At 38.7% G+C, this 19,838-nt stretch overlaps 2 protein-coding genes across 2 annotated transcripts; both read right to left on the bottom strand.

The window, feature by feature from the left end:
* Positions 1–3,840: 3,840 nt before the first annotated feature.
* Positions 3,841–12,220, bottom strand: LOC127770225 (zinc finger CCCH domain-containing protein 24). The gene is made up of 14 exons (XM_052295892.1): positions 11,711–12,220; positions 9,755–9,847; positions 9,393–9,674; positions 9,239–9,311; positions 8,659–8,791; positions 8,435–8,588; positions 8,221–8,301; positions 7,769–7,891; positions 7,278–7,436; positions 7,069–7,203; positions 6,811–6,906; positions 6,158–6,649; positions 5,345–5,388; positions 3,841–5,049 (listed from the first exon to the last, which is right to left on the bottom strand). Exons 1-14 carry the CDS (start codon positions 12,149–12,151, stop codon positions 4,806–4,808), a joined length of 2,550 nt encoding a protein of 849 aa, XP_052151852.1. The 5' UTR covers positions 12,152–12,220; the 3' UTR covers positions 3,841–4,805.
* A 1,579-nt stretch (positions 12,221–13,799) lies between these two features.
* On the bottom strand, positions 13,800–16,434 carry LOC127770229 (caffeate O-methyltransferase-like protein 2). The gene is made up of 3 exons (XM_052295896.1): positions 15,695–16,434; positions 15,029–15,093; positions 13,800–14,236 (listed from the first exon to the last, which is right to left on the bottom strand). The coding sequence occupies exons 1-3, from the start codon at positions 16,401–16,403 to the stop codon at positions 13,937–13,939; spliced, it is 1,074 nt and encodes a 357-aa protein (XP_052151856.1). The 5' UTR covers positions 16,404–16,434; the 3' UTR covers positions 13,800–13,936.
* Between the last annotated feature and the right edge of the window lie 3,404 nt (positions 16,435–19,838).

The raw sequence follows: 19,838 nt of genomic DNA, 5'->3' as shown, positions 1-19,838 counted from the left end.
AAATAGAATCTTTAATGCCTATAACGCACATTCATGTCAGCGTCATGAGTTATAGCTATTTGAGTTGGCCATGAGTGCCATCCAACACTTATCAAAGCTAAAAAAACAAGCCCTTTCTAGCCAAATAAACAAATGAGTAAGAGTGAAACTTTATAAAAATGGAATGAGAGGCCTTTAAATATATCGGAACGCATTGGCGTAGATTAGAATATAAAAAAATTTGGGGCACCTAATTTTGGGCCTGTTCGATCACTCATTTCACACGCCCTCATCGACGGTCTTGATGTAAAGTCGGAGGTATATCGGTCACTGACAAACAAGACTCGCTGTCATGGGTTTACATGTTAGTGGCTCACATCACTATAACGTATGTTAAAGCAAGTTTGTATAGCCCACTACTAGCTCCAATTCATCTATAGCCGATCTAATAGCTAATTCATACAATAGTTGCTTGCTATACTATTAATATATGGTCCCACCTGTCATACACACATTGCGTTTTGGAGTCTGTGCTGCAGCTGGCTAGCTACAGATCTGCAGCCTGCTGCTTTTCTCTCTCATCTTTTATCTCAATTAAATATGTTTATAACTGGCTAATAGTCTACTATTGTACCTGCTCCAAGCCATGATAGACTGATAGTGATGATGAGAGACGGAAGTGGAGACGACACGCAGAGACGAGGAGACGAAACGACGACATAGAGACAGGGGGAGGTGGTGGGGAAGGAAGACAATGAGCCATTTGAGCCTCCTTCCTTCCCTCCTTAATCAAAAGACAAGAGAGAGGCAGACAGCGACACCCCCTCCCCATTACTTGGTTTTTTTTCTTTTTCTTTTTCTAACAAGAACACATCTGCATAAATATCATATACGCATATTTCCGTTCAAGCTGATCGCTCATCAATCACCCTGCACTGCAGGTCTGCAGCTCCCATCTCTCCCCCTTTATAATATTTTCAGATGTACTATTCTATCAAATATTAATAGTTTCTACCACTTCGGCAGCAGATAACATTGCAGCCGCCAAAGTTTCCCCAATTTGGGTACATGCATGTGGCCAAATTAAATGAATTAGATGATTGGAGCGAGAATTAATATATGAAAAATAAACTTCACTTTCCAAATATTAATTGTTACAAAAAAGATCATTTGAGAGATTTTCAAATAATAAGCTCTTTATCCCACACCTCTTCATTAGCTCACTTTTTTATCCTCCCTATTAGTCTATTTTATTTCCTCAAACTATTTCGCCAGAGACCTTAACCACCTAAATTATTTTTCGACTCATTTTGCACCAAAAGCAATAAAAAATAGTTTACTTTGCTCCTAACAGTATTTGTTTATCGTTTCTCTCTTTATAAGTTTTACTTTGCGATTAAATTTTGGTAGGATGAAAGATGCATCAAGTCACGACATTTTTTGTCATCATTGTTCATACATGTTGGAAGAACCTAGGCTGATTTAAACATCATGATCCAATAAAATAGTTTGGAAAAGTAAAATGGACTTCTTTTCTCATTTCAAACTCAGTGTCGCTTTTATATATATTAATTACTATAGCCGTTGAGCGTCGGCAAAATCATAAATTTGCTTTGGGGTCAACTTCTTCGATTCCCTTTACAAAGTTTGAGAACGATGCTAACAACAAAGCACACGCATATATACAAAAGGACGCGTTTTACTGTTGTCGAGACTAGAAACAGTAGGTAGGTAGCGAAAAGGAATACCGAAACGTCGACTTGCGTTGTGTAACCTATACGCATCATTCATACCCACAGTAGATTAGTAAGGACAGACTACGACATGTCCAAATGCATGATAGGACCAACATTCGACACATCTTCTGTATTGCTACGACAAATTTGCATGCCACCAGAAATTCTTTCTACGCGGCGTGTCACGTCTTCGATCTGTATTGATACGACAATTTTGCTTCAAAAATTCTTTCTACGGCGCGTCACGTTTCACTTTTGGCCTAGCGAATTATAGAGAATTTTAGCCGATTTGATTATTCTTTTTCCTTTTTAAACATGGTACATACGGAGGCACTCATATAAATACGCACACACACCCTCGCCTTTAGCTATGAACGCGCACACACACCCTACGGTTATGAGCACCTCCGAAGGCTGGACTGACATATATATATCTTGAGATTTACGAAGCCACCATATCATATTGTCGATGGGTACGTTTGCTTATCACTGAAAGAAAATTAACCTATTTGATTATTTTTTTCTATCATAAACTTTTTAAGCCTGAACTCTATTGTTTTTCTTCATGATATATTATCAAAATTTAACATCACATGAGAGGTCCTTTTAAATATGAATCTAGCTGATGTTATTATATATGCATGATACTAAACATACAATATGCTTTAGTTCAATTATTAGTAAGAATTTTCTTATTTTCATATATTGATTTTCCTAAAGCTAAGGGTATTTTTAACTTGGTACATGCACCTCGATTATTTTAAATGATTGAGAAACCTGACTATATATGCTCAGTCATGGCAAGAATCAAGCATTGATTGAGACATGCCAAGCTTAAATGTGTAGCTGCTCGAAGAAAAAGAAAAACTTTAGTGGCTGGCTGCTCCTACGAATCAAACAAGTTCTTCTGAGTTCATCCATTCCATATCCCCTGTTTTAATACGTGTCGAATTCGGGAGCCACATGTGCAGAGTCTTGATTTGTTATATGTCAAAGCCACATGGACACAATTAAGAGCTAGGTCAAAGGTTTTTAAAACTTTGACACGTGAGCATGTATGCCTTTGTACTTTATATTAGGGTTAATTATGGTTAAGAAGTATGCATTCTCGTGTGTTTATGGGCACTGATGATGACACGTAGGATTGTGATGTGCTGGCAATGATCTCTAGCGATTGTGTGACATAGGAGTCGTCAAGTATTTTAGGGTTTAGTCGGCACAAACTATTGGTATATGAGCTTGGTCAATCGAATCGATCATTCTCACAGCCACATGATTTCAATCAACACAGGGAATTAATTCTCTGGTCATATTCTGTCCGAATAATTTGTTCATACTACGTGAAAACGAACTTCACAAACAACAAAATTCAATGAAATCAGCAGCCCTTTTTGAAAGAACAATTTACTGTATGGTCTCATGTAGCTGCCCAGTGCATTTATTTATCGACGATTAATCAACCAAGCTACAATTTTTAAACCTGATAGGTGGAAGATGTACAAATTAATCTATGAGTATTTTTTTATCAGACTCTGTTCTATGTGTAGATTTGTTCAAATAGTAGTATAGTACTTTAATAGTAATTATAATAATAATGACGATGATGCACTCTATTCTATAGCATATATATATGCTAGTATATTAAAATGAGCAACTAAAATTTATTAGATTATTGAAACGGATTACTTATTCTATGTTTCGAAAAATATGTTTTCATAAAAAAATATTTTCTTTTACTGTATTGTTTAGAACACTCGTTTTAAGCTATTTGCTAACTTTATTTTTTAAAATATTTAATTTATCCATATAATCAAGTAGATAATCTACCAATGCAAATCTGAAGGTCGATCTACAAGTTGCTATTTGCAGTTGATGGGCAAAGGTATGGGTTTGCTGTAGTGAATGCACACAGAATCCATAGCCGTTTTGTTGAATTCAGTAGTTGTTAGGTCAAGAAATTATTAAGTACTCCACTGTAGTAGGAATAGAGGTGTTGTCTAGGGTCAAAGTGTGCTTTTAAATGCTAATAATCCATTGGGCACATGTAGTGTCCACTCCACCCAGAAAATGAGCAAATGCTGCTGGTTGGTTTGGTTGCCCCTCTCTCTCTCTCTCTCTCTCTCTCTCTCTGCCTTTGCCATCCATCAAACTCAATAAAGGGGAGAGAGAGAGAGGGCATGGATATATGGAATGGAAGAAGGATTGCTCCCATCTCAACTCAACTTGATCAGATAGATATGATTCTGGACTACTTGAGCTACTGCACCTCCACTTTTTATTATGCGTTGCCGCACCACCATTCCTCTCTTCCTTTTCTTTTCTTGTCTTTTCTTTTCTTTTCTTCTTTGGATGAGATAGCTATTGCTAATGCCATTGCCATTGCTTTCTTGTCTAGTGGGCACCACAAGAAATTGACTCCATCTCCATGCATTTAGATATTTATTAGTCTATGGGGGTGTTTGGGAACTAGGGACTAAATTTAGTCTCTCTCACAAAAGTATAAGTCCCTATGGTAGGGACTTATGTTTTTGTGAGAGGGACTAAAGTTTAGCCCCACTTTAATCCCTCCAACCAAACACCACCTATGTTAGGCCATCCTTTACCAGATGCAGCCAATGAGTAGCAAGGAACTGGACCTCTTTTTTTCCCCCTATTGACAATATTACAATCTGAGCACAAATATTAGTACTACCAGCACTGTTGTTTGCCATGGATGGGGCAAACACTGGATCCTGTACCAAAGTACGGTTTTTCCCTGACAAGATTGCCAATACATCAAAGCTCTAGTTATGACAGATGCGGGTCACTCTCTTCTTAAATGAAAACATGAACTCCCTGTCCTCTTTTGGGGTTTACCTAAAAATAAGACAGATGCATGTCACATGTTAAGTTTCAGCTTCCAGTGTGCCTACTTTGTGGTTGTGGTCCTTTTTGAGTGCAATTCATTTAACATGAAAAATTGATGTTCCAGGCCAGCAGCAACAATCAATTGTCATGGCTTCTGGGTCTTGTAATGCATCATACAACATGATGAAAATTTCAACAAAGATCAAAAATCTCTAGAAAGAATTCGATGAGCCGGCTACTTGTTCACCTCTCGAAAAGCATAACCATCTCGCAATGCGAGGTGTGGGGGAACAAATCAACAGCCATGGCTCTCTTGGGAACAAATGGCTCAGAGTTGGGCATCGACTTTGTACGCTGCCTCGCGAGGCCAGCGCTGCTCATGGTTCGCCATCCCCGGTTTCCTTTGTTCTTTTCCTGTTTCTCAGATGATGGGGTACACAGCTCAATCGCATTGGCAACTAGACTATCTGGATTGCAGGAAATGTACCTGGTAAAAACAAATAAGAGGAAAATCAGTTTCAGAGCAGTAACACAGCAAGACATGCTGTTTTTATTTGCCAATACTCTTGAGAGAATGCTGCCCTCATCTTTCAGGAACAGGACCACTTATTGCCAGTACTGTAAATTAAATTGCAACTGGCCAGCATTGATGCAAAAGATGTCTAACTTTCTCTACTAGCTTCAAGAGAACAAACGGTGTTTCTTACAATTTCGACCATCACTAAGATTTCATTTTGTATAATAGATCAGTGTAGCAGAAATCAGGTACACAAGATACTTACACTAGACGTCGAATTCGTGGATGAGTCCTCAATGCCTTGATCACCTATCAAATTCAGTGTGTAAGCTTGATCCTCCATGGGAGTCGAATAGTTCAATTAAAATACTCAACACCATACATAAGAAAGAAAGGTATAGGACACATACAATGAATCAATATATTTGGAATTGACCAGAAATGCATTTATTGGCAGCACATGTATGTGTATGGATAGGTTCATATGCATATGGGATACAAATCTAGTTTCATTGTAAGTGACAAAAATGTGGTTTAATGCTTCACAGTATGCAGACAGTGAAAAGTCACAGGAAGCTCATTATATTTACATTATCTGTTAGTTGCATGTTGTCTTGATTTTCTCTAGATTCTTCATTTCTTCACTTTAGTGATATCTCTATTGAAGATCAAAATCATGCGAAGTGGGACTGGATTGGCTGTTTAACTAGTAAAAAAATGGACCAGAAAAGGATCTAGGCCAGTTTAGGTCATGGTTCTTCCATTGCCTGCTTTGAACCATGTTATATCTACTCAGGCATATATGCTCAACTTTAACCAGTAGGAATCAGTAAAAGTTAGGTATAAATCTCACACAAAAAACACAAAACCACTAATTTTATTGCATAATTAAAGAACATATACATAAAATCCATAGTGTTGGTTAAATTTATTAGGATATGTAGATTAGAATAATGGACAATAAAAATAAAGGATATCAATTTTGTGGGCATGTTTTGAAGTTTGCATGGAAGCATTTGGAATATAAAGGGGCAAACAATTGTAACAAGAATGGACTAAGATATTGAAATTTACTCACAGTAGGGTGAAGCCCAACACGAGGAGGATCCACAATAGCAACAATGTCTTCGAACTGACATGCAGTAGCTGCAGTCACATCATTGTTAGAAATGGAAGAACCATCAGATGTCTTTCTGTCCTCCAAACAGTCCGATACTTTCAGGTCAACAGACTCATTGATCAATGATGCTTCCCCATGAATATCTTCTCCAGCAACCTCATTGTATTCATCATGGCTGCCTTCCAACCCATTGCCAACCCTATCATTGGAATTCCCCTTTATCTCATCTATGGCAGAAGAGGAAGAATCAGCTGGTGCATCCCCAAGCTGCTGGCTTTCGCCATTGTCATTTTTCTGCATTGAGCTGTCCAAATTTTCGCCACTATTCTTAGAACCGTCAATAACTTCCTCATCTTTCACAGTACCACTTACTGCACCTTCAGAAACAGGAATGTCCTGCTGTGGTGAACCAAGATATTCAGTGAGAAGAGACCCCATCACATCTTCGGCCTGTTTAATCCCAAGATGTAAAATTCAGATGAGCCTGATGTGGTGAGTATATAAAGTAGGACATAAGAAAAACTGAATAGGATTGACACCATGGTGGCTACAGTGAGTCAGTGACAATAGAATGATAGAAACTTCTAGGAATACAAGGGCATAAGCCTCACCTTCCCACAGACAAAGCGACAATTTGATACACCGTTAATGAGCGCATTTCTCTCAGCATCAGAAACTGCTGATTCATTCATTTCGATTCCAACAACCTGCACATTTGACAAGGAATTCGCTAAATCATTCATTGACTTCTCTACCATGACATTTCCAAAATTATACATAAGTTAATAAAGAGCCCAGCTGTGGCTGAGCATTATACGGGTAATAAGAAGTATCATGCACAATCACATGAAATGATTGGAGGAAATCACCATTCCAACACGGTGTGCCAAGGTCAGTCCAATTGTTCCTGTTCCACAACATACGTCAAAAAGTAATGTGCCCGAATTGAGGTTGGCCCAATCACCAGCAAGGGTATACAATCTTTCTGCAGCGAGAGTATTGACCTGTGTAATAGTGAGTCATTACCAAATTGAACCGTGATAGCCAATGGACAAAGCTGTCTGCAGTTTTAGCTAACCTGAAAAAATGCTGTTGGTGATATGGAGAACCACAGATTACCGATGTGGTCATGGATTCTTGTTTTATCCACTGTACCTTCTGATTGATCTACTTTTGGCACCAATAGTGGGATCAATGGACAATCAGCTGGTGCAGCATTTGAAATTCCTTTGTGATCCTGCATGAGCAGTAAAAGATTCCGTAGTTGCAAATATACCATTATAAATTACATAAAGTTTGGTTCAAGTGGTAACATATTCTACCAGTGATCGGATGTACCCAGATAAATGCACTTTCTGAACTCCTATCAACCATGTTTTATACATTTTTAGTACAATGGTAACTCCTAGATATTAGTGGGTAGCATATTGAGTTACAGGACAGCAAGACATCTACAGTATAAAGTAATAAAACTTATAAGAGTGGTCAGTTTAGACAAGCTGAAATGTTGAGGCAATGGAGGAAACTATAAATAGAAGTCTTACTTCCAGACAAAGAACTCAAACTTACTTGCACTACTATAGTTGTTAGAGGTAATGGAGGTGAGCATGTTGCTGCTCCTTGTTGCAGGGCAACGGTCAACTTGTCAAATTCATCTTTCATTAGTGCATCATCAACACCTGTGGAGCAAACCTGAACATAGGAAGTCAGACAATACTGCCAGTAGGAACATGTATTGCACTGATGTGATCTACAGGACTCGTAGTATACAATGCATTTTGATTCTTGATGTTATAATCCTTCTGTTCCCTTGTCACGCACCTTTGAACCAGTACTTATTATAGTATTATGTTTTTCAAAACTACTAAAAATATATTTTTCATGACAGATGTCACAGATCTACTAATGTCATTTTGACATGAGAAGTCTTAATGTATTAATTTTTTATATCTCCACCAAAAGTTTATGAGGTTTGATAGAGCACATTCTAAAGCACCATCTATTTGAGAATGAGGTACTACCTGAACAATAAGCATGACTTCTGATATTTGGGTTTCTGCATTCTGTGCAACAGCTTGAGCTCGACATCTTCCCTCCCGAACCTATACAGCAGCCATAGTCTGAGAAATTATTATCCCAGAACTAAAATAGTTCAAATAAAGTGTATAATATACCAACAGGAAATGAACATATAAGCACCCACTGAAAGAGTTGAAAAGCTTTGAGAGATCATACTGTGAATTGACGCCAAAATCCACAATTATCAACTCTGTTCCACACAGGCAAGCTTGATGACTGCAGAAAGTCTTGGAACATCAGAGCATATTTGCAGGAAATTTCTGAGACATTTGGGCAGTCCACAGGTTCCTCAACAGCAGTCACACCTTCCCTGGATTTTGTTTTGTCAATCATTAGTGCTGAGCACGAACAACAAACAGAAAACAAATAGGGAAACCAACCTAAAATTTCCAAGCATAAATCCAACCCTCTTTTTTCCCTCCAAAGAAAATCCCACAGAGAATTCACACTTGTTACGGTATCCATTAATCACTGGGGACTCCAGAATGCCTTCAAGCTTGCAAGGAAGACCACCTGCATGATTTAAAATATAATCATGACAAACTAAAGAGGAATAATGGAATAAATGAAATGTACAAATGCTTGGACAGAAGGTATTAAACTCCTAATCAAATACATATACTCATTCCCCTATAAGTGAGGAGCATAGCACTTTCATTTAACTAGAACTTGCATTATGAAATTTTACTAACTTTAAGTCTTTAACTAAAAACCTGCCATATATAATACTAGTTTTAACTGTTATTAGGGTGGAAATTATAAGAAAATTTATGCATTTGGATCATCCAAATCCCCACTACAATTTTGGCACTTTTCCTATTAGCCACCAGAAGAATAAATAGTACATAAAATTATCGTGTTCTACCCAAACAATCTTATCACAGAACATGTGTTTAGAGCCACAATTACTAAGCATATCTTAGTTATATCAAACACAACATAATGAGAGTAGGAGGCTACCAATTTCTTTGGATTTAAAAACCCAATCTGGAAGGGGAATGCCAGTAGGGCAAGCTTTCCTAGCATTGCGAGTCTGCGGAAGTAGATAACAAGAAAAGTTACTAATGATTCAAGCAAACAAAAAGGTAGAAGAAGATTATGGTTTTGATCTTACAAGCCTCTTCAGTATCTGCGCAACAGAATTCTTTTTGTGCTCTAGCTGATCATTATAAGACATGTGGGCAAGTGGAGTAACTGCATCGCGGACACTTTTTTTATTTGATATTGCTGCTTCAGGTGCAGATGTCTCCCCAGGAGGAACATCAACACTAGTACCATTTTCTGTTGTCACTCCATTGTCAGATACAGGCTTTTCTGTGTGCAGCTTTTGATGAGATCTACGATTGGCATCTGCTATCTTTATTTCCTTTCCACCAGATTGGTTCTCTGTAAGTACCTACTCAAGTTAATATGCAAGAGTCATTGTCACTTCCCAGTTGCTCAAACACGTTCCAATATGAACATACCAATAATTACCTCGATAGCATTCTTCAGCTGTTCAATATTTTCAAAAGTTACAAAACCAACAGTCATTCCCTTCTTCTTCTTCGCTGTTGCATACGAGATTCCCTGCATCACCATCAATGAAGTTACAGCATTTAGGTTGGCATAATCTAACATGATTTAAAGCTGCAAACTGCATCCTTCTTTCTAGGAATGAAAAGGGTATGTTCCCTGTCTTGCAAGTGACTATTTCCTTGGAAAGTGTCATTTCACATTCGTCTACTGAGAAAATAAAAATGAAGCTATCCAAATATTTATAGTTTTTGCACTCTCTACTACTTTAGTGCTGAAAAAGAGCCAAATGATTGAGCAGATTCCATATGTCATTTGATTGGTTTATACAATCCCACTTTATTTTAAATCTAGTAGACTACCACTGCTTGGTCTATGTGCATAATGGGCATGAAAGCCTTGGACAAAAAATAGTAAAATGGAAGGAGTATTACACAAGATAAGCATGCAATTCTAAGTTTTTTTAAAAAGCCAAAATTGGGAGTTTACTTTTTCAATATTTTTACAAACCAGATAAACATGATATCTGCATGGTTATTATCATCACCTCTTTGTCCCTTAATCCATTACTTCTAAATGTGCTTCATACAGGTACTGAAGATGATTTCTTTCCTAGCACTAGGGATACTGTAAGTACTGTTATATATTTATAAAAGACTAGCCAAACTAATCAAGTGTATTTGTACAAAAGAAATGAAACAAGTACAGATTTCAGAAGCCTCAAAATAAATATGCATACCACACAACTTAAAATTACGAAAAAAACTCCTTTCCATTGTGAAATATCTGTAAACTAAACCGATTCTCTTTTAGTATTGACCATGTCAGACCTTGATAAAGATTTCTCAAAATTAATTATCATAACCCTAAAAATTATAGTCCTAGTTTCTGAATTATTTTCGAACATCGCACATTTTTCAATAACTCAAGGTTGAACCAAGCAGTAGTATTTCAGCATTAGTGCAAGAAAAGTTGAATTTATATCTGGGAGAGCAAGATGAAGCTTTGAGACAAGCTTCCAATATTTGACCATGCTTCTATTTGTCCACAATATCAACAAGAGTTGAGGGACGTAATGCAAAAGAATTCCATCGTTCATGTATACTTACTACAAGTACAAGCATGCATTAATTGGAGTATGCTGAATGGAATAATTTGGTTCATGCTATCATCTAACCAGCTACTTGGATTCGAATTTTAGGTAGAATCACTGGTATACAGGAATTATTGGGATGACTTGTATTAAGGTATTTATGACTGGATCAATGATTCCAATATTACTCAAAATCTCAAACAGTGTACTTCCATGTGTCATGTGTTCATGACATAATCTATTAACAAACATCAAGGTTTGACTTTTTTTAAAAAAAATGCAATTCATCCATTCAAGTTTCTATGAATCAAAATGACACAACATTACGAGATGACCAATATACCATGGCATACCTTCATGTTAATGTCATCATAGCCACATCCACATGTTGCAAAACAGATAAACTTATTATAGTCTCACGAATTTGAAAAGTTACTTGTTCAATGTATTTGAGATGCTCTTATCTTACAATAATATAATGGTGCGACGGTATAGTAATCTATTTCAACCTATACAAAAATACCAGACTAAGCTAAGGTGATGAAAAGTTACTTTCTTGCTTGTCAAAGGACTTTTGGACCAAGCTAACTCAAGTGATATCAGCTGTAAGGACTTGAATCATGTGTTGATCAATAGTTTCGATTCTAGAGCTTATCAACTAAATTCATTCTGAACCAATATCTGTTGGTGCAAAACAGGAAGATATAATCGAAAGAGTGTGAGAATTTTGTACTAGTTGGAGTAGACAGTGGTAAAACAAGAAAGAACGATGAAAAAACTAGTAGTAGAGCAGGAGGAAGAATGGAGGAGTAGTTAGTTCTTGCCTTGTCTTGGAGGAAAGTCTTGAGCCTGTCGTTGGCCCATCCCCTCGGGAGGCCGACGAGGCACTTGTCCAGGGCCTTGTCGTCAATGGTGACCACCTCTTCCTCCACCTCGTCGGCGGCGACCTTGCGGAGCTTCTTGGCGCGGTCGGAGGTGGGGTCCCAGGTGCCGTCGGGGCGCGGGCGGAGCTCCTCCTCGGAGTGCGCGTAGCGGCAGGAGTCGCCGTGGCTGCAGCCGTCGGCGGAGGAGGCGGCGCGGCGGCGGAAGAAGGAGCAGAGGCTGGTCTTCCACATGGGGTGCTGGGCACCGCCGGTGTTGTTGGCGGCGGCAAGTATAGCGGAGGAGGATGCATCGTCCTCCCTCTTGCGCTTCTCCCCAGCGACGTCGGACTCCATAGGTGATGGCGGCGAGGGCGCCTTGTTGTCCTCCATCTCCATCTCCATGGGTGGCGGTGGCGGTGGCGGCGGCGGCGGCGGAGGGGCAACGAAACCGAAGCAAAGCCGCGTGTTCGTGTGGTTTCAGGGCTTTCAGCGGAGCAAAACTAACTAAATGGGCTTTCGGCCCATTTATTTATCGGTCTTCACCTTACTTTACTTTCGGCCTTTTTTTTTGCCAGCCTCTTTCTTCTTCATCCAATATTCAAATATTTGTAGAGCTGGTTACATAATATATTTTGAGACTAAGCGAGTACAAGTGAAGTACTATTGAAACAGTACATACACTATGTAACAGTGTTATTCAAACAATTTTTCAATATGTAGAGAGTATGTAATACAGGTGTTTTATAGAATATCTTAAATGTAAATATATCACCGCATCTTTCTGATCTTAAAATCAATTTTCATAAGAGCGAACTATTCTATTTTGGTCATACCAAAATACATCTGAAGAACAATTTTACCATATATTTGGATGTCGTGTAAGAAATTTTTGTGATAAATATCTCGGTATTCTAATGATTTTAGTAAGCTAAGCAATAAGGATTAGAAAATAATTGAGAAAAGAATAGAAAAATAGTTAAGTAGTTGAAAATGTAAGAATATGTTAGTGGGTGGAAGATTAGTTCTGATGAATTCTATCTTACCAAGTTATTAAAACTAAAATTTGTTATCAAGTTGTGAAATAGATTGTGATTATCGGGTGTTTTACATGGGGCGGTACTCCTTCTCTGCCGCCTTGTGAGGAATTACGGCTGAAAGTTTTTTGAATCTTGAATCAAAAATTTTGATGGTCAATATATTGAAAGTTGGACCAATTAGTAGAAAGTTTTTTATTTTTAGTTGGAAGTTTCAATTCTTGGATAAAAAAATTTCCTAATGCGAAAGGGCATGTAGCCTGGTGGTTACAAGAGCCTCAGTAGCACCTGAGGTCCTGGGTTCAACTCCCTATAGGAGCGAATTTCTAGGATTTAACGGCGTTGTACTTTCAGTGGTAGACGACGTACCGTCGACAGCGAGGCGCCTGTGGTGACTTCGTCAATCTCTCCAGAATTTGATTTGCCGACCGCCCCGGCCCAGTCTTCGAAGATGCTCATAGGGGTAGGGTTTGCCTGTGGTGACTTCGTCAATCTCTCCAGGATTTGATTTGCCGGCCCAGTCTTCGAAGATGCTCATAGGGGTAGGGTTTGCCTGTGGTGACTTTGTCAATCTCTCCAGGATTTGATTTGCCGGCCCAGTCTCCGAAGATGCTCATAGGGGTAGAGTTTGCGTGCGTGTGTTCATAGGGGTGAGTACGCGTGCGTTGTGAGTATCTGCGTCGTACTGTGTAATTCTCAAAAAAGAATTTCCTAATTCTATATGGAAAGTCTGACCACAAGTTGAAAGTTTTTGAACTACTTTCAGTTGGAAGTTTTAGATTTGAATTAAAAGCTTTTAGATTTTATATTGAAAGTTTTTGAAATCTTAGGTTGAAAGAGGTTGTTTTAAAATTCAGATGGGTGAGTGTGTGACTTCGTCTCCTAGCACGCGCACGTGTGTATTAGGAGTCTCCAAACCATTCTGCTTGGAATTGTCTTATATATATACATATATGTATACATATGTATACATATGTATACATATATATGAGTCATTTGCAGTACGATGTTCGATTTATAGGGGGTAATTTATATTTTTATTACACAAGTAAAAACAATTTCAAACCATTTGCATGGCATCGGAACTCTTTGCCATATATACTTATTGAAATACATAATAAATATAAAACCAAATTAACATGATTTTGAAGAACTACTTGCTGAACTCAAGAGCCCAATAGTTAGCGAAAATATAGGTCGCTCGAAATACACCGGTGTAGCCACATTCCACGGCTAGCTTAGCAAACTCTGGTTCCGTCCTCTCCTTTCCTCCCCAGTGATTGTTGAGCATGATCATGTCCATCCGGAATGGGTTTTGTGCTGTTGCGACCGGCTCTGGAATCGCTGGGAGAACTATCTCAACAGCAATCACCTTCCCGTTGTGTGTGAGTGCTTGGTGGCACTTCTTGAGGATCTTGATGCACTCCTCATCGTTATGTAGGTGGAGCATCGACTGCATGCACATATATTCAAGCAACGTTAGTTGGTTATTTATGGACTGTAATATACTCCCTCCGTTTCATAATGTAAGTCATTCTAGCATTTTTCACATTTATATTGATGTATTTATATTGATGTCTACATCAATATAAATGTGAAAAATGCTAGAATGACTTACATTATGAAACGGAGGTAGTATATGTTAAACTGACCACAATTAGTTTCTTTTAAATATAATGCATATATACTTTTCAGGGTTGGTACGGTGTTAGCCGGACTCACTCCTTTGTCTTAAACCCAACCTACTTTAAAGTAAAGTAATTAACTAAGTTTCGCACCTTTGCTCTTCCAAAATGAAACATAGTTCATTCTATGAAAGAATGGACCAATAGTATAACATGTTTGACCGTTCATCTTATTTAAAAAGTTTTAAGTAATTATTAATTCTTTTCTATCATTTGATTTATTGTTAAATATACTAATACTACTCAAGTTTTTGAATAATATTCATAAAAGTTTTTAAATAATACAAACGGTCAAACATGTTTAAAAAATTCAATGGCGTCAATTATTTAGGGACGGAGGAAGTATATATTATACCTATGGATCGGCTTGTGCTATCGATAATTTCTTTTTAAATTTTAAGATAATGGAATAGTGTTTTACACATCTTGTGTCAGTGCACATAGATTTTTATGAACGTAAGATAAATAGTAATTAATATGGGGACCATGCTATCTTATAGTTAACATTTAAATACTCAATAAAAGGGGAAATGGATGTTACGTCTAGTTATTCATCTTACCTTCAAGAAAATTGCATCTCCATTAGGTACGCTCTCAAACATATTTCCAGCTATATGTTTGACACCTACATGAAAAGAAAAAGTCAAACATAGAGTACAGAATTTGTATCGCAGGGTTGTCCGTGCTTTTATTTGTATTTCTCATCTAAATGAGCTCATATTTTTACCGGAAATACGAAATAGTATACCATTATACTCCCTCCGTATTTTAATGTATGACGCCGTTGACTTTTTAACCAACGTTTGATCATTGATCTTATTTAAATTTTTTAGGCAAATATAAAAATACTTATGTCATGCTTAAAGAACATTTGATGATAAATCAAGTCACAATAAAATAAATGATAATTACATAAATTTTTTGAATAAGACGAAAGATCAAACGTTTGTTAAAAAGTCAACGGTGTCATACATTAAAATACGGAGGGAGTACTATAATAAAATAACCGACGTCATGATGATGTTAACATTGATTATAATATATATAAGAGTTTGATATATATGGATATCATGTCTGGTAGCACAAGTAATACCGTGCCGATGTTAATACACATAAGCTATTATGTTGGAACGGTATAGTGTCTTTTTTTTTTAAACTAGATAAAACCTCGGGCTACTGAAAAATTAAAGTGAGAAAAGAAATGATAAAAATATTAATTTCAATACCCGGAAGAGATGGAGCCTGAGCAATGACATGAGGCAGGTCGAAGTTAACGCCGGTGATGTTCTTGTACCTCGAAGTGATCATCTCCAGGGTGGCGCCGGTGCCCCCGCCGACGTCGACGAGCACGCTGACGCCGTCGAACCCCTGGAATCGCTCGAGCAGCTTGCCGATCACCACCGTCGACTGCTGCACCATGGCCTGGTTGAAGAGCGTGTTCAGCCGGCGGTTCGTCCCCATGTACTCGAACATGGGCATCCCGCGAGCCTTCTCGAACGCCACCTGCCCGCCGCCGCCGGCCACCGCCGCCGGCAACTGATTCCAGGTGCTCAGGTAGTCGTCGTCGAGGAGGAACATGGCCAGCGGTGCCAGAGACCTTTCGCCGGCAAACCACCTGCACACCGGCGCCGGCGTGTACCGCCGAACAGCTGCTTCGCCTCCAGTGTCTGTCGAGGCGCACTTGACGACATCCAACGACGCGAGGAGCCCCAGCATGCGGTCTACCGACGACGCCGCCTCGGCCGGCAGTTGCGCGGCGGAGACCAGCTCGTCGGCGGTGAGTGCGCGGCCGCCGCCGGTGAGTGCGTCGAGGAGGCCAAGCTTGATCGTTGCCTTGAGTGTCATGGGAACGACAAAGGTGAAGATTAGCTCCAAGGCACGCATGCATGTCGTCTCATCGTCGTCGCCATCAGCCGCCGGAGTCATTTTGTCCATGCTTAACTCTTCACGATAGCTAGCTAGCTATATAGAAGCCTGGATGCAAGGAAATTTATGGCAATTTTTACAACAGATTTACACCAAATAAATTTTTTTAAAAATTGGATATGTCCAAGATTTAATTCCGGGACAATAGAAAGAGCCTGCAGTGGATATATAGGATCATAGGAGGAAGAGGTTCATTTTGCTGGAACGTATTTTGAACTTAAGAATTTTATAATATTTTCTTTTAGATAAAAGTTCAATTCCCCTTACAATCTTTCAAAACCCCCCGAACGACTCCTTATATTTCGGTGTCCATTCAATAAACAGTGACAACTTGCATTGCTAGCTCTCCCTCCCCACTCTGCTCGATTGGGCCATCCGAACGAAAGAAGAAGAAAAAAATAATAATAATACCTTAGTGGCCTATACACGGTGCTTAAGCTCACAAAATGTGACATCTTTGATCAAATTAGAATAGGAAAAAGTTTGAATTACTCCATAAATATTGCGGTCGTCTGAATTACTCCCTAAACTTTAATACCGGATATTTGACACCCCAAAATCTTAAATCCTGAAGAATTTTCCAACTAACTCAATGCGAAGTGATTTTTAGCTTATGTGGCATAAGCATGGCAGCCCAGTCAGAAAACAAAAAAAATCAGTGGGGTCCAGTTGTCAGTGCTTCTTCCTTTCCTCTCCTTCCTAGCGGCTCGACCCTAGTAAGCAACGACGTTGAGGTGCACTCTTCACCAAGTTCAGCAGGCAATGCGGACATTGGCCATGTGGGCCTCAGCCACTACTGCGCCCCCTTCCGCCAAATCAACTGCAGGAGGCGATGCGGACTCCGACAAGGCGGGGCCTCAGCCACCGCTGCCCCTCTTCCCCCAAATTGACCTTGGGAGACGATGTAGACTCCGACCATAGTCGAGGGGACCATGGTGTAGCTGGTGGCTCGGGCGTAGGAGGTGATGATAGCAGTGCCGGTCGGAAGAGGTGGAGAGGCCTGGCGGGCAGCACCGACGGAGAAGATGACGGCAGAAATCCGCTCTCCTTGTCACCTACCAAGCCGGATCCACCCCTCTTCCGCCACCGCCACCTCTCTCGGTCAGGGCACTATGATGTGGGCAGCGAGATAGGCGGCAAAAAGGTGTGCGACATCAGTTCCGCATTAATTTGCCGCCATGAGTCACCTCCACTAGCTCCGCCACCGTGCGTTGCCCCCAAATCTTTTGCTTGCCTTAACTAGCTCTGCTGCCACCCTTGATGCACTGGAGATTTGAGAGAGAGAGAGGGGAAAGGGCGAAGAGGAGGGGAGAAGAAGAGGGATTGGACTGACAGCGGGTCTCACCATGTTTTATTTGTTTTGGCTAATAAGTTGGCCCTACGTTTTTTATTTATTTTGGTTGACTAGACTTCGACGTGTGTGTCCACGTAGGGCCAAAACCATCCTGGATCGACATAAGCAGAAACTAGTCTGGTTTGTAAATTTCAGGGTTAAAAATGTCCGGTATTGGAGTTTAGGGGTAATTCGGACGATCGCAATAGTATGGGGGTTATTTTGACGATCACAATAGTATGGGGTGATTCGGATTTTTTTCCATTAGAATGTGACTTATGTAGTCTACAAAATACTATGTGTACTTGGTTAAGATCACCTTACTGGTAAACAAGAGGAAAACCAACTTATAAAATCTTATCCATCCAATCATATAAGTCTTGGGTTAACTTTTTACACGAAACAAAAACAATAGTTTATAGTTATGACCACCTTACTACAGTAACAAGAGAAGAACCGACCTATAAGACTTTGTCCATCTAACTATCCTACTCCTGGATTAATTTTTTTACACGAAACAAAAACAAAACTATAAGTAGCGTGCTATATATAAATAACTGCGCTTGTCGGATAGACTGGATTATACGCTTATGACCAGGGTTTGAAATTTCAGTTCGAAATTTCTAAAATTTTGGTAATTTTGCTCCCCACCGGCAAGCTCAAATATCACCCAAAATTTTCTGTTTTTTGCAATTTTTGTGAATTTGGTCAAATTTTATTCAAATTAATTCAAAATCAGTCAAAACTTCAAATAATTTTGGCCAAAAAATTTCTGAAATTACCGAAGAAGTAAGGACCATTACACAGAAGTAGCTCCGGCAGTCACATATATAGGCCCGATACCGCCGTTGAGAAGAGCACCGTACGTGAAATATCCCTTAAATTAACCTGATTTATGAAGTGATTTTTTGATAGGCGAAGTGCCAAAGGCATCTACAAAGTCATGACAAAAGCATATCGGTATAGTGGATTTTTGTTGTGGACGTAGCCGATACTGCCGGCACTTTTCTGCAGAGCCATTAATTAAGTAGATATGACTTTTGGCATAATTGCTCTACAGAAATGTACTAGGAATCACTCAAACATTATATGATATTTTTTAAGTTTACCTCTCTAAAACATATATTATAAATAATATTAAATGAAAAATTGTAAATCTCATCAGCACTATATATACAACTTTGTACAGTGCATATCTCCATCCGGGGTCAGTTGCCAAACTCAATAATTGTTTTTCTTAAAAATAGATATGAAAGCTTGTACAAGTATTTAGGTTCCTAATGATCTTAAATTAAAAAAAAAAACCTTAAAACTATGAAGTTATATATCCTATCGAGAGCCATATGAATTTCATGTACAATTTCCACTAGAGTTACGATTTTTTTCGAGTTAATTATTGACGTAAAATTTGTCGTTGACACAAAAACCTAAGAGATTTGCTTGGCTATAGTGCAGGTCCTATCAATCGGGTTCAGGACGTACCGGTTAATTTAATCCTGTAACTAACAAGATAGAACCAAAGAAATTAGATCTTTGGGCCAATCAGCCACACGGCTAATATAGTATCGTGTGCCCAGCTGATGCTGATAGAATTTCTGATCAATGACTATAACAGGTGGAATTTAGATGCAAAAATGAATCAAAAGGAAACATCAGTGGAGACTTGGATGTAATATAATTGTGAATCACGTAACTTTACTAAAACCAATCTAGATAGATCGGACAAAATCAAGACACTATAAGATTTTAAAAATAAAATAGTATTTAAACAATTATATGATCTTTAAATATAGGCCGATGTGCTAAATTGCTTGAAACTTATCATTAACTCCTATAAAAAAATAACTACTAGCGGCTACGACAAGAAGAAGTACAATCAATAGCAATCATCAAATATTTTCAAATATTGATCACTATCTTGATAGATCGGACCTAGAAGTCAATAAAAGCAACAACTGGATGATTATATCAAGTCTGGTAAGTAGCAGATTAATTGATGATAAGTAGATAACTTATCGGCTAAAACTCCAATAAAATGATGAACATGACCTATCAGATTGATCAAGTTGATTTAATCGATTATAATCTAGAAGATTGAACTTGACATGAAT

The sequence above is a fragment of the Oryza glaberrima genome, chromosome 4, assembly GCF_000147395.1.
Source record: "Oryza glaberrima chromosome 4, OglaRS2, whole genome shotgun sequence".
NCBI classification, from domain to species: Eukaryota; Viridiplantae; Streptophyta; class Magnoliopsida; order Poales; family Poaceae; genus Oryza; species Oryza glaberrima.
Note: the sequence above shows the minus strand (reverse complement) of the source record. Positions and strands in the feature narration are given on the sequence as shown.

Excerpts from the sequence above, each read along its gene's own strand:
- LOC127770225 (XM_052295892.1), bottom strand. The coding sequence starts at position 12,151 with ATGGAGATGGAGATGGAGGACAACAAGGCGCCCTCGCCGCCATCACCT. Across the intron at positions 9,848-11,710 it reads AGACTTTCCTCCAAGACAAG|GGAATCTCGTATGCAACAGC; the intron begins GCAAGAACTAAC and ends ATGGTGATGCAG. Across the intron at positions 7,204-7,277 it reads CACCAACAGCATTTTTTCAG|GTCAATACTCTCGCTGCAGA; the intron begins GTTAGCTAAAAC and ends ACTATTACACAG.
- LOC127770229 (XM_052295896.1), bottom strand. The coding sequence starts at position 16,403 with ATGGACAAAATGACTCCGGCGGCTGATGGCGACGACGATGAGACGACA. Across the intron at positions 15,094-15,694 it reads TCAGGCTCCATCTCTTCCGG|GTGTCAAACATATAGCTGGA; the intron begins GTATTGAAATTA and ends CTTTTCATGTAG. Across the intron at positions 14,237-15,028 it reads GAGATGCAATTTTCTTGAAG|TCGATGCTCCACCTACATAA; the intron begins GTAAGATGAATA and ends ATGTGCATGCAG.